This window comes from Pelophylax lessonae, assembly GCF_965119305.1.
Source record: "Pelophylax lessonae genome assembly, chromosome: 5".
Classification (NCBI taxonomy): Eukaryota; Metazoa; Chordata; class Amphibia; order Anura; family Ranidae; genus Pelophylax; species Pelophylax lessonae.
Genome location: NC_138772.1, coordinates 400564594 through 400581400, shown reverse-complemented (window position 1 = coordinate 400581400; position 16807 = coordinate 400564594). Strand labels below are relative to the sequence as shown.

The 16807-nt window shown below is 40.8% G+C and overlaps 1 protein-coding gene across 1 annotated transcript in view; it reads left to right on the top strand.

The window, feature by feature from the left end:
* The window catches only part of TMEM241 (transmembrane protein 241), a 255723-nt gene that overhangs the window by 59477 nt on the left and 179439 nt on the right, over positions 1 to 16807 (top strand). The window contains exons 5-6 of the mRNA XM_082258680.1: positions 4932 to 5009; positions 15396 to 15421. Of these exons, the coding sequence (XP_082114806.1) occupies positions 4932 to 5009; positions 15396 to 15421 (104 nt within the window). The remainder of the gene's footprint in view (positions 1 to 4931; positions 5010 to 15395; positions 15422 to 16807) is intronic.

Here is a 16807-nt window from a genome sequence, read left to right as displayed (position 1 = left end):
TGTGTATATAATATATATATACACACACAGTGTGTGTGTATATGTATGTATATATATGTATATATATATATATATATATATATATATATATATATATATATATATATATATATATATATATATATATATACACAGTATCTCATGTGCCCACTTAAGGTAGTTTAACACTTTCAGATATTTAGGTGGTGTTGTGCAACGCGATACACAGTATCTCACAAAAGTAAGTACAACCCTCCAGATTTTTGTAAATATTTTATTATATCTAGAACACTGGAGAACTTACACTTTGCTACAATGTAAAGTAGTGAGTGTACAGCTTGTATAACAGTGTACATTTGCTGTCCCCTCAAAATAACTAAACACACAGCCATTAATGTCTAAACCGCTGGCAACAAAAGTGACTACACCCCTATTTGAAAATGTCCAAATTAGGCCCAATTAGCCATTTTCCCTCACCGCTGTCATGTGACTCGTTCGTTTTACAAGGTCCCAGGTGTGAATGAGCAGCAAGTGTGTTAAGTTTGGTGTTATCGCTCTCACTCTCTCATACTGGTAACTGGAAGTTTAACATGGCATTTCATGGCAAAGAACTCTGAGGATCTGAAAAAAAGAATTGTTGATCTACATAAGGATGGCCAAGGCTATGAGAAGATTTCCAAGACCCTGAAACTGAGCTGCAGCACTGTGGCCAAGACCATACAGTGGTTTAACAGGATAGGTTTCACTCAGAACGGGCCTCGCCATGGTCGACCAAAGAAGTTGAGTGCACGTGCTCAGCGTCAAATCCAGAGGTTGTCTTTGGGAAATAGATGTATGAGTGCCACCAGCATTGCTGCAGAGGTTGAAGGGGTGGGGTCAGCCTGTCAGTGCTCAGACCATACACTGCACACTGCATCAAATTGGTCTGCATGGCTGTCATCCCAGAAGGAAGTCTCTTCTAAAGATGATGCAAAAGAAAGCCCGCAAACAGTTTGCTGAAGACAAGCAGACTAAGGACATGGATTACTGGAACCATGTCCTGTAGTCTGATGAGACCAAGAAAAACGTATTTGGTTCGGATGGTGTCAAGCGTGTGTGGCGGCAACCAGGTGAGGAGTACAAAGGCAAGTGTGTCTTGCCTACAGTCAAGCATGGTGGTGGGAGTGTCATGGTCTGGGGCTGCATGAGTGCTGCTGACACTGGGGAGCTACCGTTCATTGAGGGAACTGCCAACATGTACTGTGACATACTGAAGCAGAGCATGATCCCCCTCCTTTCGGAGACTGGGCTGCAGGGCATTATTTCAATATAACGACCCCAAACACACCTCAAAGACAACCACTGCCTTGCTAAAGAAGCTGAGGGTAAAGCTGATGGATTGGCCAAGCATTTCTCCAGACCTAAACCCTATTGAGCATCTGTGGGGCATCCTCAAACGGAAGGTGGTGGAGTACAAGGTCTCTAACATCCACCAGCTCTGTGATGTCATGGAGGAGTGGAAGAGGACTCCAGTGGCAACCTGTGAAGCTCTGGTGAACTCCATGCCCAAGAGGGTTAAGGCAGTGCTGGAAAATAATGGTGGTCAAACAAAATATTGACACTTTGGGCCCAATTTGGACATTTTAATTTAGGGGTGTACTCACTTTTGTTGCCAGCGGTTTAGACATTATTGGCTGTGTTGGGTTATTTTGAGGGGACAGCAAATGTACACTGTTATACAAGCTGAACACCCAATACTTTACATTGTAGCAAAGTGTCATTCTTTCAGTGTTGTCACATGAAAAGATAAAATTAAATATTTACAAAAATGTGTGAAGGGTGTACTCACTTTTGTGAGTTACTGTGTGTGTATGTGTGTATATATATATGTATGTATGTATATATATATATATATATATATATATATATATATATATATATATAGTAAAACCTTGGTTTGAGAGCGCTTTGCAAGACAAGCAGATTTTTAAAAAAATTTTTGACTTGATATACAAGCGATGTCTTGATATACAAGTAGCGTCATCTCACAACTGGGTATAAAAGAGAAGAGCGGCGCCTCTTAAGTGTAGCAATATTGTTACATTTAATGAAGGTTCAATATGTAGCAGCTCACATAGTTGACGATTAAAACAGGCACATCTAAGAATGCAGGCATCTGGGGTAAAGCTTTCCATATAGACCATCCTCCACACTGCCATCTTCATCACACCCTTCCACACTGCGCTCAACGAGCGATTCAAAGTCTCGCTTTCAGATCACTCTACTGCAGGGTAGTCTTCCCAATCACAATTGCAGACTGACATCGGTGAGAGCCGGTGGTTCAGAAGATGGTCTATGTGGACAGCTTTACCCCGCATGCCTGCATACTTAGATGTGCCTCTTTAATCATTAACCATGTGAGTTGCTAAATGTTGTACCTTCATTAAATGTCCCCATACTGCTACACTTAGAGGCGCCTCTCTTCTCTTTTATACTCTGTAGCTCCTGCTGGATTTTGCTTCTAATCCCCTCGTGGAGGCGCCATTTGTGGATGGACATTTTATGATGACACAACCTATCACATTCCTATAATTTTTGTATATAGACTATAAACTGAAAGACTGATGAATAAATAGTTGTGGAACGGATCATCTGAGTTTCCATTATTTCTTATTGGAAAATTCGCTTTGATATAAGAGTGCTTTGGATTACAAGCATGTTTCCGGAACGAATTATGCCCGCAATCCAAGGTTTTACTGTATGTATGTATGTGTGTATATGTGTGTGTGTGTGTATATATATATATATATATATATATATATATATATATATATATATATATATAGTGTGTGTATGTAGGTTACAAACATCCGACTTATAAAGGACTCCTACTTACAAACAGAGGGAGACAACAGAAAGTGAGGAGAAATCTCCCCCTAGGAAGGGAAATTCACTCCTGTAAGAGTTCTCATGGGAAAAGGTGTCTCCATTGAAACTTTATCACCAATCCTTGTTTTCACAACAACCCAAAATTTTCAAAATCCGGTTTTATAGGTACAGAAAGCGAGGTGAAAACTTCTGAACAGGGGTAGACAGCAAAACAAATGGTACAGGGGTGTTAACCCTTCCCTATGCTATCCAAAAAAACTTAAAAATTATTATTTTGGCTGGAGCTAAACTTAAAAAAAAATGTACCTGTTCCGACTTACAAACAAATTTGATGTGTGTGTGTGTATATAGTATATATATTTTTAAGTAATTTATTTATTTTTTTTCTTCTGTTCCTGAGCCTTTTTGCGATAGTTGGGTGTAAGGTGATTTTTTTTTTTTTTTTTTTTATTTATTTTCTCCGTAGTTCATAATAAATGAATCCCTGACTTTTTCAATGGCTTGTTTGCTTTCCTGTGAAAACAACATTGTGTCTGAGAGGCAGAGTCTGATAAGCGCACTCCTCATGTGTGAGTCAGCAGACTTGGAGTTTGTTTCATCATTTTTTCTGCCTTGGAAGCAGCAGACTCTCACATTAAAAGTAATGCAAGGAAGAAGAGTTTTCTTATCCTGGAAATTCAGCACTGTTCCGATTTTAAATACTGCAGAGGCTGTAAAGCAGACAGTGGCACTACAGAATAAAGATTTGTCGGTGCACTTTGATTTCTGATCACTCGCAGTGATGAAGATGAAATGTTCAGTATGCTGGATATTTGGCTGAATAGGGCTCATTCACACCATATCATTTGAGCTGCATTGATCTGCAGATAAGCGCAGGCTCAATGTAAGTGCAAATCGAAAAACAGTTGTTCACAACATAAAGCTAAAATGGAGGTGGTGTGCTGTGTAAAATGTATCGTCTGCATTTTTAGGGTTTGCACATGGCAACACACTAAAAACCGTGCATGTGTGTGTGCGATATGTAGCGGCAGTGAGAGGTGGTGCAATGCTTTGTTATAAGGCATAACTGTTTCACTTTCTCCTTCCTTCCTTTTTTTTTTTTTTTTTTAACTTTAAACTGACATTTCATTAACCGCTGAAATGCCCTGAGTTGAACTGCATAAAAATCGCAATGCAGCGTTATGGTGGAAACAAGGCACATACAAACAATAATTTTTTCATTTTTCTCTATGTGATCTTGCATTAAAGAGGTTGTAAACCCCAAAAATTTTTTTTTCTTTTTGCAACCTGCAAGAGAAACACATAATGAGCTAGTATGCATCGCATACTAGCTCATTATGAAATAATTACCTTAGAACGAGAGCCCCCGCCGTGCCGTCCGCTTACCTGTATGATGGGCGACATGTCCAGTTGCCCGTCTTCCGGGATCGCGGCATCCGGCCATCTGATTGGCCGGAGCTGCAGTGACGTCACTCCCGCGCACGCGCGCGGGAGCCGACGGTCACGGCACGGAGCTATGAAGGAGCGGCACGAGCGACTGTTCCTTCAGAGCGCATGCGCCAGTGATGTCACTGGCTGCATGTAAGGTAAATATCTCCTAAACGGTACATGTTTAGGAGATATTTACAGTACCTATAGGTAAGCCTTATTTTAGGCTTACCTATAGGTAAAAGTTACAGAGGAGGGTTTACTTCCCCTTTAAGCCTGTATCGATCTATGCAGATCAACACAGATAAACTGATGTGCCATGAACAACCCTTACACAGCGCATTTCCACACACCGTAGTGCAAAGAGTTGAATGAAATGTCTTGTTATGACAAATTTATTTAAATTAAAAAAAAAAAGTAAACAGTTAAAAAGTAACAACCCATTGCACTGCTCCTCACTGCCCCTGCGCAACACACTAGCATGCACGTGTTTTATTTTGCAGGTTAGTGTGATTGTGACTTTACAGACCCCAGAGACTATTGTCTATCCAAAACTGAAATATTAGCTGTTGGTTGACTGATTATTGCAACATGTTACATGCACATTGGTATTAGGTCTATTCTTAATAATTTAAACTGTGTGTCCTTCTCTGCAGCCCATTCCTGTGTTTCTGACTCTACACAATGCAGCCGAAGCTGTGACGTATGGCGTTCAGAGAGCGTTCTTCAGAGAGGTGGGATATCCTGGAAGCTTTCATTCACATTCCTTAAAGTGGTATTGAACCCCCAGAAATATGTCATATATTGCAGTTTGCCAATCCTTAAATAATCCTTACCACTTTTAATTATTGGTTCATTTTTTTTTCTCCCACAAGGTATCTATAGTTCTAATTCTGCACATGCTTCAACTACCTGTCTGCAGTAGCCAGGAGCAAACACAACATACACATTCTTCTCCTAGTAGGAGTTTCTTGTGCTGTTCCTACAGACCCAGGAGCCCCCAGTGTAAATTGGGAACCTAGCGCCCTCATTACTTTGCCTTCCCATGGCCACCCCCTCTCTTACTGCCCCCACTCAATCTACCTCCTCCCTCACTGTTATAACCCCTACAGTCAGGTCCATAAATCTTGGGACATTGAAACAATTCTAATCTTTTTGGCTCTATACACCACCACAATGGATTTGAAATGAAACAAACAAGATTGCTTTAAGTGCAGACTTTCAGCTTTAATTTGAGGGTATTTATATCCAAATCAGGTGAAAGGTGTAGGAATTACAAATGTTTGTATATGTGCCTCCCACTTTTTAAGGGACCAAATGTAATGCGACAATTGGCTGCTCAGCTGTTCCATGGCCAGGTGTGTGTTATTCCCTCATTATCCCATTTACAAGGAGCAGATAAAAGGTCCAGAGTTCATTTCAAGTGTGCTATTTGCATTTGGAATCTGTTGCTGTCAATTCTCAATATGAGATCCAAAGAGCTGTCACTATCAGTGAAGCAAGCCTTTATTAGGCTGAAAAAAAAACAAAACAAACCCCTCAGAGAGATAGCAAAAACATTAGGTGTGGCCAAATCAACTGTTTGGAACATCCTTAAAAAGAAAGAACGCAACGGTGAGCTCAGCAGCACCAAATAACCTGGAAGACCACGGAAAACAACTGTGGTAGATGACCGAAGAATTCTTTCCCTGGTGAAGAAAACACCCTTCACAACAGTTGGCGAGATCAAGAACACTCTCCAGGAGGTAGGTGTATGTGTGTCAAAGTCAACAATCAAGAGAAGGCTTCACCAGAGTGAATACAGAGGGTTGACCACAAGATGTAAACCATTTGTGAACCTCAAAAACAGGAAGGCCAGATTAGAGTTTGCCAAACAACATCTAAAAAAGCCTTCACAGTTCTGGAACAACATTCTATGGACAGATGAGACCAAGATCAACTTGTACCAGAGTGATGGGAAGAGAAGAGTATGGAGAAGGAAAGGAACTGTTCATGATCCAAAGCATACCACCTCATCAGTAAAGCATGGTGGTGGTAGTGTAATGGCGTGGGCATGTATGGCTGTCAATGGAACTGATTCTCTTGTATTTATTGATGATGTGACTGCTGACAAAAGCAGCAGGATGAATTCTGAAGTGTTTCGGGCAATATTATCTGCTCATATTCAGGCAAATGCTTCAGAACTCATTGGACGGCGATTTACATTGCAGATGGACAATGACCCGAAGCATACTGCGAAAGCAACCAAAGAGTCTTTTAAGGGAAAGAAGTGGAATGTTATGCAATGGCCAAGTCAATCACCTGACCTGAATCCGATTGAGCATGCATTTCACTTGCTGAAGACAAAACTGAAGGGAAAATGCCCCAAGAACAAGCAGAGCATCACCAGGGATGAAACCCAGCGTCTGGTGATGTCTATGCGTTCCAGACTTCAGGCTGTAATTGACTGCAAAGGATTTGCAACCAAGTATTAAAAAGTGAAAGTTTGATTTATGATTGTTAATCTGTCCCATTACTTTTGGTCCCTTAAAAAGTTGGAGGCACATATACAAACTGTTGCAATTTCTACACCTTTCACCTGATTTGGATGTAAATACCCTCAAATTAAAGCTGAAATTCTGCAGTTAAAGCACATTTTGTTTTTCATTTCAAATCCATTGTGGTGGTGTATAGAGCCAAAAAAATTAGAATTGTGTCGATGTCCCAATATTTATGGACCTGACTGTAATTCGCATCTCTCCAGTTTTTCAGTAATGCATGTGCTATAAATTCCCCAAATTCACTGGGTTTTCAGCATTGATGCCCTGTTGTATTGATCTGTACATTCAGCTCTCCAGACTCGCTTCATGCAGCAGATTAAGGCCCCTTTCACACTTGTGCGACTATGATTTGGGGCTGCAAAGTCGCATGACAAGTCATACTCCATGATTTCCTTTGAGTACCGTTCATATCTGTGCAACTTCAAGTTGCAACAACTTTAAAGTAGTCCCTGCACTACTTTGGTCCAACTTTGATGCGTTTTGAGGTCCATAGACATCAGCATTGCTTCAAGTCCAGTCAAAATGGCGGCAAAATCGTGCGACTTTTACGATGCACAAGTGTGAAAGGGGCCTAAATGTGAGTTTCACAGAGTGCTGTGTTATTTTCTTAGGGGGTGCAACAAAAATGACACTAATAAAGTGTATTTCCATGTTTGCAGTCTAATTGGAATAACACCCACCTCTGTTGATGTTCCTATTCTCATAGCTCAACTTGAACGAATTTTAAAAATTAAAATAGGGAAGTGGTGCACTGTTTGAACTAATAATGTGACATCAAAATGAAACTCTGTGTATTAATATGATATACATAATTCTGGGAAAAACACAAGGTGAATGTGAAGGAATATACAGGAAAAAACTTGCAAAACAAATTATCCAACTAGAAAATAAAGCAAAAATCTTAAGTCGTGTAAACATTAAAAAACAGTGAAAAATGAGAATAAAAATATTTCCTCCAAATGAACTTCATAAAGAATCCGTGTCTCCCACAAGTCCTGTGCATGTGAGCTGGAACCGCTCTTGTCTTTTAAGGTATACTGGATATTATGTATGTTCTGTACAAGTGTTTTTAAATGTGAATGCAATTGTTAAAGCTGTTTTTAATAAATTGGATGAATTTAAAAACGTAGTGCACGATTAATTATTTTCTTTGTTTAAATATATCTGTGGAGCCAAATCACTATGGATAGAGGAGGACTTGTGGGAAGACATTGTGCGAGTTACAAATTTGTTTCAGGTGAGTGCGCATTGCACCTAGAGGTGGATAGAAGGTGGTTGGACATAGTGGAATCGCTGAAGATTTCAATTTTATTTTATTTTTATATGTACTGCGGAACACTTTTGCACAGTTGACTTACAAATTCTTTATTAAGTTTGTTTGGGGGAAGATTTTTATAATGATCTTTCACTGTTTTTGAATGTTTACATGACTTTTAAGGTTTTTGCTTTATTTTCTAGTTGGTTAATTTTTTATGCAAGTTTTTTTCTGAACATTCTTTTATCTTCCTATTCTGTTTTTCACTGAGTTTTTAATGTATGTCATATTATTATAGAGAATTTAATTTTGATGTCACATTGATTATTAGTTCAAACAGAACAGCGCGCCACTTCACTATTCTGGTTTTTCCACTATTATTCAAGTAATTGATTGCTTGATTTGATGGTAGCAGAAGTTCTTAGTCCTTATTCATCACAATTTTAGTAGGTCACCATAGCAACGCACTAGTGACCCTATAGCCTAAAATTGAAAAATTGCTGCTTATCTTTTTACGTACTTAAAAATCCTACCTAGCTTCCCCCTCCTATGTATTGTTCAAGTATATGTTAACCCTTTATCTTGTAAAATAACACATTCAGTTTAAAAAAGAATGGCAAAGCGTGTGTGATAGTTATATTTCTATTTTTATATATATAATATATATATATATATAAAAATGTGTGTGTGTGTGTGTGTGTGTGTGTGTGTATATATATATATATATATATATATATATATATATATATATATGTATATATATTATTGATTGTGCGTGTGCATATATATAATATATATGTGTATATACAGTATTTATATATATATATATATATATATATGTGTGTGTGTGTGTGTGTGTGTGTGTGTGTGTATATATATATATATATATATATATATATATATATATATATATATATATATATATATATATATATATATATGAAAAATGATGCAGCAGGCTACTCCGTTTTGCTGAAATTTCATTTCAAAATGGTACTCAGTAGTTTTGTATGGTCCCCACGTGCTTGCATGCATGCCTGACCACGCCAGGCCATGCTCCTATTGAGACGACAGGTGGTTTCCTGGGGTATTTCCTCCCAGATCTGAACCAGGGCATCACTGAGTTCCTGAACAGACTGAGGTGCAACCTGGAGGCTTTAGATGGACCGAAACCTAACACGCCAGAGGTGTTCTATTGCATTTAGATCAGGCGAGCGTGGGGGCCATTCAATGGCATCAATTCCTTTTATCCTCCAGGAACTGGCTGTATACTCTCACCACATGAGGCGGCATTGTTGTGCACCAGGAGGAACCCAGGACCCACTGCACCAGTGTAGGCTCTGACAATGGGTCCAAGGATTTCATCCCGATACCTAATGGCAGTCGGGGTTCCATTGTCTAGCCTGTAGAGGTCTGTGCGTTCCTCCATGGATATGCCTCCCCAGACCATCACTGATTGACCACCAAACCGGTCATGCTGAACAATGTTACAGGCAGCATAACATTTTCCACGGCTTCTCCAGACTCTTTCACGTCTGTCACATGTGCTCCGAGTGAAATGCACAGGACGCCAGTGGCGGACCTGCCAATTCTGGTGTTCAATGGCAAATGCCAATCAACTTCCACGGTGCCGGGCAGTGAGCACAGGGCCCACTAGAGGATGTCGGGGCCTCAGGCTTCCCTCATGAAGTCTGTTTCTGATTGTTTGGTCGGAGATATTCACACCAGTGGCCTGCTGGAGGTCATTTTGTAGGGCTTTGGCAGTGTTCATCCCATTCCTCCTTGCTTAAAAGAGCAGATCTTGGTCCTGCTGATGGGTAAAAGACATTCTACGACCCTGTCCAGCTCTCCAAGAGTAACTGCCTTTCTCCTAGAATCTCCTCCATGCTCTTGAGACTGTGCTGGGGGACACGGCAAACCTTCTGGCAATGGCACGTATTGATGTGCCATCTTGGAGGAGTTAGACTGCCTGTTCAACCTCTATAGGGTCCAGGTATCGCCTCATGCTACCAGTAGTGACACTGCAGTGTCACTACTGGTAGCATGAGGCGGAATGCTAACGTGATTCCGATATTCAAAAAGGGGCAGAGGCATATCCCGGGAAATTATAGGCCTGTCAGTTTGACATCAGTAGTATGTAAACTACTGGAGGGGATGATAAGGGACTATATCGTAGAGTTTGCTAAAGACAACATCATCAGCGGTAATCAGCACGGGTTTACAAATGGGCGTTCTTGTCAAACCAATCTCTTAGCATTCTACGAGGAGGTGAGCTGTGAGCTAGATAGGGGCAGACCAGTGGATGTGGTGTACTTGGATTTCGCTAAGGCGTTTGATACAGTTCCCCACAAGCGCTTAATTTATAAAATAAGGTCTGCAGGTATCGACAGCAGGGTTTGCTCCTGGATACGGAACTGGCTAAAAGGCCGTGTCCAAAGGGTGGTAATAAACAGCGCATACTCAGACTGGTCTAAGGTAGTAAGCGGGGTGCCCCAGGGCTCAGTCCTGGGACCAACCTTGTTCAATTTATTCATAAACAGCATTGAGGTTGGGATCAGTAGTTCGATATCAGTTTTTGCAGATGACACAAAATTTACCAGGGCAATAACTGCACAGCATGAAGCAGATATCCTACAGAATGACCTGGACAAAATAACGGAGTGGGCAACGACATGGCAAATGAGGTTTAACGTGGAGAAGTGTAAGGTTTTGCACTTGGGACTAAAAACATAAAAACACAATACACGTAGGAGGGGAACCCTTGGGGGAATCAAAAATGGAGAAGGATCTGGGAGTCTTAGTTGATGATATATTAGGCAACAGCATGCAATGTCAAGCGGCAGCTGCCAAGGCCAGCAGAATATTAGCATGCATAAAGAAAGGGATGTATTCCAGAGATAAAACTATAATCCTTCCACTTTATAAAACTCTGGTCCGACCGCATCTGGAGTATTCTGTCCAGTTCTGGTCACCAGTCCTCAGGAGGGATGTTTTGGAGCTGGAAAGAGTCCAGAGAAGGGCAACTAAACTGATTAGGGGATTGGAGGACCTTAACTATGAAGAGCGTCTGCAATCGCTCGATTTATTCTCCCTGGAGAAGAGACGTCTGAGGGGGGACATGATAGCAATTTATAAATATCTTAATGGGGATCTCAGCTTAGAAAAAAAGCTGTTCATTCGAAGGGATTGCATGAACTGAACAAAGGATTTGTGACGGTTTTCAAACAAGCTTGTTATCCAAGAACACTTGGCTGACAGCACAGTCAGGTCAGTGATCTCCCTTTTCAACACTCGCAGTTGAGCCATACAGCATGGCCACCTATCTGCTTCAGCCTGTGACTGGACAGTGAAGGAGCATTAACTCACGAATGAAGCCTTATTTAAAGCAGTATTAAACCCAAAAGCAAATCTCTATTATTTATTTATATATATATATATATATATATATATATATATATACACACACACAGTGCCTTGCGAAAGTATTTGGCCCCCTTGAACTTTGACCTTTTGCCACATTTCAGGCTTCAAACATAAAGATATAAAACTGTAATTTTTTGTGACGAATCAACAAGTGGGACACAATCATGAAGTGGAACAGAATTTATTGGATATTTCAAACTTTTTTAACAAATAAAAAACTGAAAAATTGGGCGTGCAAAATTATTCAGCCACCTTAAGTTAATACTTTGTAGCGCCACCTTTTGCTGCGATTACAGCTGTAAGTCACTTGGGGTATGTCTCTCAGTTTTGCACAAGGAGAGACTGAAATTTTTGCCCATTCCTCCTTGCAAAACAGCTCAAGCTCAGTGAGGTTGGATGGAGAGCGTTTGTCAACAGCAGTTTTCAGTTCTTTCCACAAATTCTCGATTGGATTCAGGTCTGGACTTTGACTTGGCAATTCTAACACCTGGATATGTTTATTTGTGAACCATTCCATTGTAGATTTTGCTTTATGTTTTGGATCATTGTCTTGTTGGAAGACAAATCTCCGTCCCAGTCTCAGGACTTTTGCAGACTCCATCAGGTTTTCTTCCAGAATGGTCCTGTATTTGGCTCCATCCAACTTCCCATCAATTTTAACCATCTTCCCTGTCCCTGCTGAAGAAAAGCAGGCCCAAACCATGATGCTGCCACCACCATGTTTGACAGTGGGGATGGTGTGTTCAAGGTGATGAGCTGTGTTGCTTTTACGCCAAACATAACGTTTTGCATTGTTGCCAAAAAGTTTGATTTTGGTTTCATCTGACCAGAGCACCTTCTTCCACATGTTTGGTGTGTCTCCCAGGTGGCTTGTGGCAAACTTTAAACTGCACTTTTTATGGATATCTTTAAGAAATGGCTTTCTTCTTGCCACTCTTCCATAAAGGCCAGATTTGTGCAGTATACAACTGATTGTTGTCCTATGGACAGAGTCTCCCACCTCAGCTGTAGATCTCTGCAGTTCATCCAGAGTGATCATGGGCCTCTTGACTGCATCTCTGATCAGTCTTCTCCTTGTATGAGCTGAAAGTTTAGAGGGACGGCCAGGTCTTCGTAGATTTGCAGTGGTCTGATACTCCTTCCATTTCAATATTATCGCTTGCACAGTGCTCCTTGGGATGTTTAAAGCTTGGGAAATCTTTTTGTATCCAAATCCAGCTTTAAACTTCTCCACAACAGTATCTCGGACCTGCCTGGTGTGTTCCTTGTTCTTCATGATGCTCTCTGCGCTTTAAACTGACCTCTGAGACTATCACAGTGCAGGTGCATTTATACGGAGACCTGATTACACAGAGGTGGATTCTATTTATCATCATTAGTCATTTAGGTCAACATTGGATCATTCAGAGATCCTCACTGAACTTCTGGAGAGAGTTTGCTGCACGGAAAGTAAAGGGGCTGAATAATTTTGCACGCCCAATTTTTCAGTTTTCTATTTGTCAACAAAGTTTGAAATATCCAATAAATTTCGTTCCACTTCATGATTGTGTCCCACTTGTTGTTGATTCTTCACAAAAAATTACAGTTTTTTATCTTTGTTTGAAGCCTGAAATGTGGCAAAAGGTCGCAAAGTTCAAGGGGGCCGAATACTTTTGCAAGGCACTATATATATATATATATATATATATATATATATATATATATATATATATATATTAATCTCTATTATATTGTGGCATGTGATGGCTGCATTCATTTTCTTAGGCTTGCTTTCTTCCATTTGCATTTTGTGATCCAGCCAGCAAGGCTGTTTCATAAAAGTACAAGCTGTCCTGCAGAATGCATCAGTTACAGAGATGAAACAATCCATTTTTCACTAGCAGGGGTGCCTATAATGATGAGCTTTAATTTTTCTATTTTTTTTATTTAGAAACTTTTATCATAAAAAGGGAAAAAAATGTTGCTTTCACTGCTTATAAAGTATGAGCTGGAGTTTGGCTTCAATGTGTTAGTGCATCCAAATCTGCTATTAGATTTAACTAGGGCTTCAACTAACGATTATTTTCATTATCGATTAGTTGGCTGATTATTATTTTCATTAATCGACTAATCGGATAATAACCTTTTAAAAAAAAAAAAGTTTGTTGTATAATTTAGTTAATATGTAAAGTTTTTTAAAAAAAAAAAGGCAATTTCTAATCCACTTTGAGAATAGTAGACAGAAGATATATACTGTATATACTATTAGAGGTTGATTCTGGTAAATATCATCAGACTCCGAGATCAAATTAAAAAAAAAAAAACAAAAACCTGTTTTTTGCAGATTTTCAGACAGAACTGTAATATATTATGTATGAAAGACTCCCTTGTCATAGGCAAGTGGCCTGATAAAAGCTACCTGTGGCTGCTGTCACTTATGCTGGCCATACAAATACAATGTCTTCCATCAAAAAAAAAACTTATTTTAAGAACATTTGTTTGATTTTCAAATCGTTAGTGGGGGAATCAAGGTTCGTTTTCGACCACAGTGACGGAAAGATTCAAAAGTGAAGAATAGAAAACAAACGACAAACATGTTATACTTGCCTGCTCTGTGTAATGGTTTTGCACAGAGCAGTCCAGATTCTCCTCTTCTGGGGTCCCCCTCTGACGCTTCTGGCTGCTCCTGCCTTCAGAGTGCCCCAATAGCAAGGTAAAAAACTTCTGCCTTTAAACCACTCACTTCCTGCCCAGGACTACATGTCCCATGAAGCATTGCTCCTCTCACATTCACAAGTTCTAAGGCACTTACTGACATCTATGGACGGTGTACTGAGCTGTATGTGTGCTGCATTGTATCTTCAAATATGTAAACAAATAATTAATTCTGTATGCAAGCCAACTTAATCGGCTGAACAACTAATTGATTATGAAAATAGTTGACAACTATTTTCATAATTGATTAGTTGTTGATTAATCGACTAGTAGTTTCGGCCCATTTAACACTCCCCACCTCCAGACTAAGGCCTCTTTCACACGGGCGCAATGCCCGACGGAGTCTGTTCTGCTCAGCGGGGGATCGATCCGCTGAGCAGGCGGATGACAGCTCCGTCTCCACTCTGTGTGCAGAGACGGAGCTTTCAGATTCCCCGCTGTCCTCTATGGGGAGATTGGATGTGAACGGACCGGCTGTCCGTTCTCATCTGATCTGATCCTCCAGACGGATGGAAAATAGGGTTTCCATCCGTCCGGATTTCACGGACAGGATCGGATTGGAGAGCAGTGGGTGTCAGCGGAGATGTCTCTGCTGACATCCGCTGCCCCATGGGGATGCATGGAGCATCCGATCAGGTCTGCCTGAAAAACTGACAGGCAGATCGGATCGGATCGCCCGTGTGAAAAGGGCCTAACAATTCTGCTGTCCAAAGGTGTCCCCTGTGCTCCTTCATCCAAAGTGGATTGCACTGTAATACAGGTGTGTTACTGCCCAGATTACCAGGTGAAAATAGAGGGGAAAAAGCCTAAGAAAAATAAGTATAGTATATTAGTAGTATTTTATGTTTTTGGCTTTGAGTTTAAAACTACTTTAATTCGGGAGCTATTTAACATGTATATTTAAAGAATATGTCCAGGCGAAGTTTTGTAGAGCAAACTGACCGATAAATTGCCATAGCTATTCAAATTCAAATAAAGTCCCTAACATCCTGTTATACTTGTTCATTACGTAGTACAAATTATTGCTGTACTGTTGACAGCTCAATCCTTCAGGTTTATACAGTGCTTAAAAGCTCCATTTAGAGTTTGCATATCTGCTGTTCTGTAATCTACTCTTTGATTGCGTTTGGATTTGTATGATTGGTTTGTTATATGGCAAACTTGTCTGTTACTTTTATAATAAACCATGTTCATCTTTTTATTTGTAGCAAAGCTCCTATATAAGAGCCTGCAGGTAAGAAACAAAATGTCCTTTAATTGTCAGTTGTTGTCTTTTTGTATTTGAAAGGATAGCTGTACTTTGTCTGATGACTGTACACATATGTGCAGACCAGGACTGAGAACAAAGAACGCATCAGGGATCCTGCGAGGTTTGTATTCTCCCCTCCATAGCTGACTGGCTGAAGTCCTATGGGACAGGTGTGGAGCAGGGCTTGGCTAAACTTGTCCAGGGGCTGCTTTCTGCATTCCTTTTTCTCCACCATGGTCTGCAGATACGGTGCTCTCTATGCTGTACAATTCAGACAGGCTGAATGAATACAAAACATTATTTACATTTTCCCCACCTTTACAAAAGACAGTTCTTGATGTACATGAAACGCAGCATAGTGATATTCGGCTGTGGTCCTTGCTAAAAGCGTACATGCAAGGGTGGCTCTAGCAAGGCTCTATGGCAGTGGCCCTCAACTCCGGTCCTCAGGGCCCTCTAACAGGCCAGATTTTAAGTATTACCTTGGGGAGATGCAGACTAGAGTACTGCAATCACTGAGCAGCAAATTATATCACCTGATGTATTTCAGTTATCTTGCAAACCTGGCCTGTTAGTGGGCCCTGAGGACCAGGGTTGAGGACCACTGCTCTATGGGACCCTGCAAGGCATTGTAGCCACATAAAAACCGAAAATTTAAAGAGAGGAGAGATCATTGTGACAGGTGGAATGCAAATCAACGACAGGCTTGTGGGGGGGGGGGGTGTTGAACCCACGGGGGGGGGGGCCCACAACAAAAAGGACAAATGCTGCTGCATTATATGTTTACATTTGAGGATTTTAAAAGATTTTAAAATGTTTGTAAATGTAACATTTAAAAAAACAAATCTGTTTTACTTACCTGTTCTCCGCTGCAGTTTTGCACAAAGCAGCCCTGATCCTCCACTTCGCGGGTTCTCCGCTGGCGCTCCTGGCCCCTCCCTCCTCCTGAGTGCCCCTGTAGAAAGCTGCCTCCTCTGGGAGCACTCATGCGTGCTCACTGCTGAGCCCTGCTTTCCCTGTCCATAAGACACAGAAACCGCCACTCAGCCCACCCCCACTCCCTCCTCACTGGCTCTGATTGACAGGAACGGGAGCCAATGGCTCCTGCTGCTGCATCTCAGCCGATGAGTAGGGAGAGACCCAGGAGAGCCGCTAGTCATGTGCACAGCGCTGGATCTAGATTGGGCTCAGGTGAAGCTGCCAGTACCCCTTCTTTCTATAGCTCTATTTATCACGGATGAGACTGCGTTTTTTTTAATAAGCATGATATGATTTAAAGCATGATATGATTTAGGCTGCATTCACATGTCAGCGTATGATCGCGGGCAGAACCGCCGCGGTTCCGCCTGCGATTCAGAGATTTATTGCAAA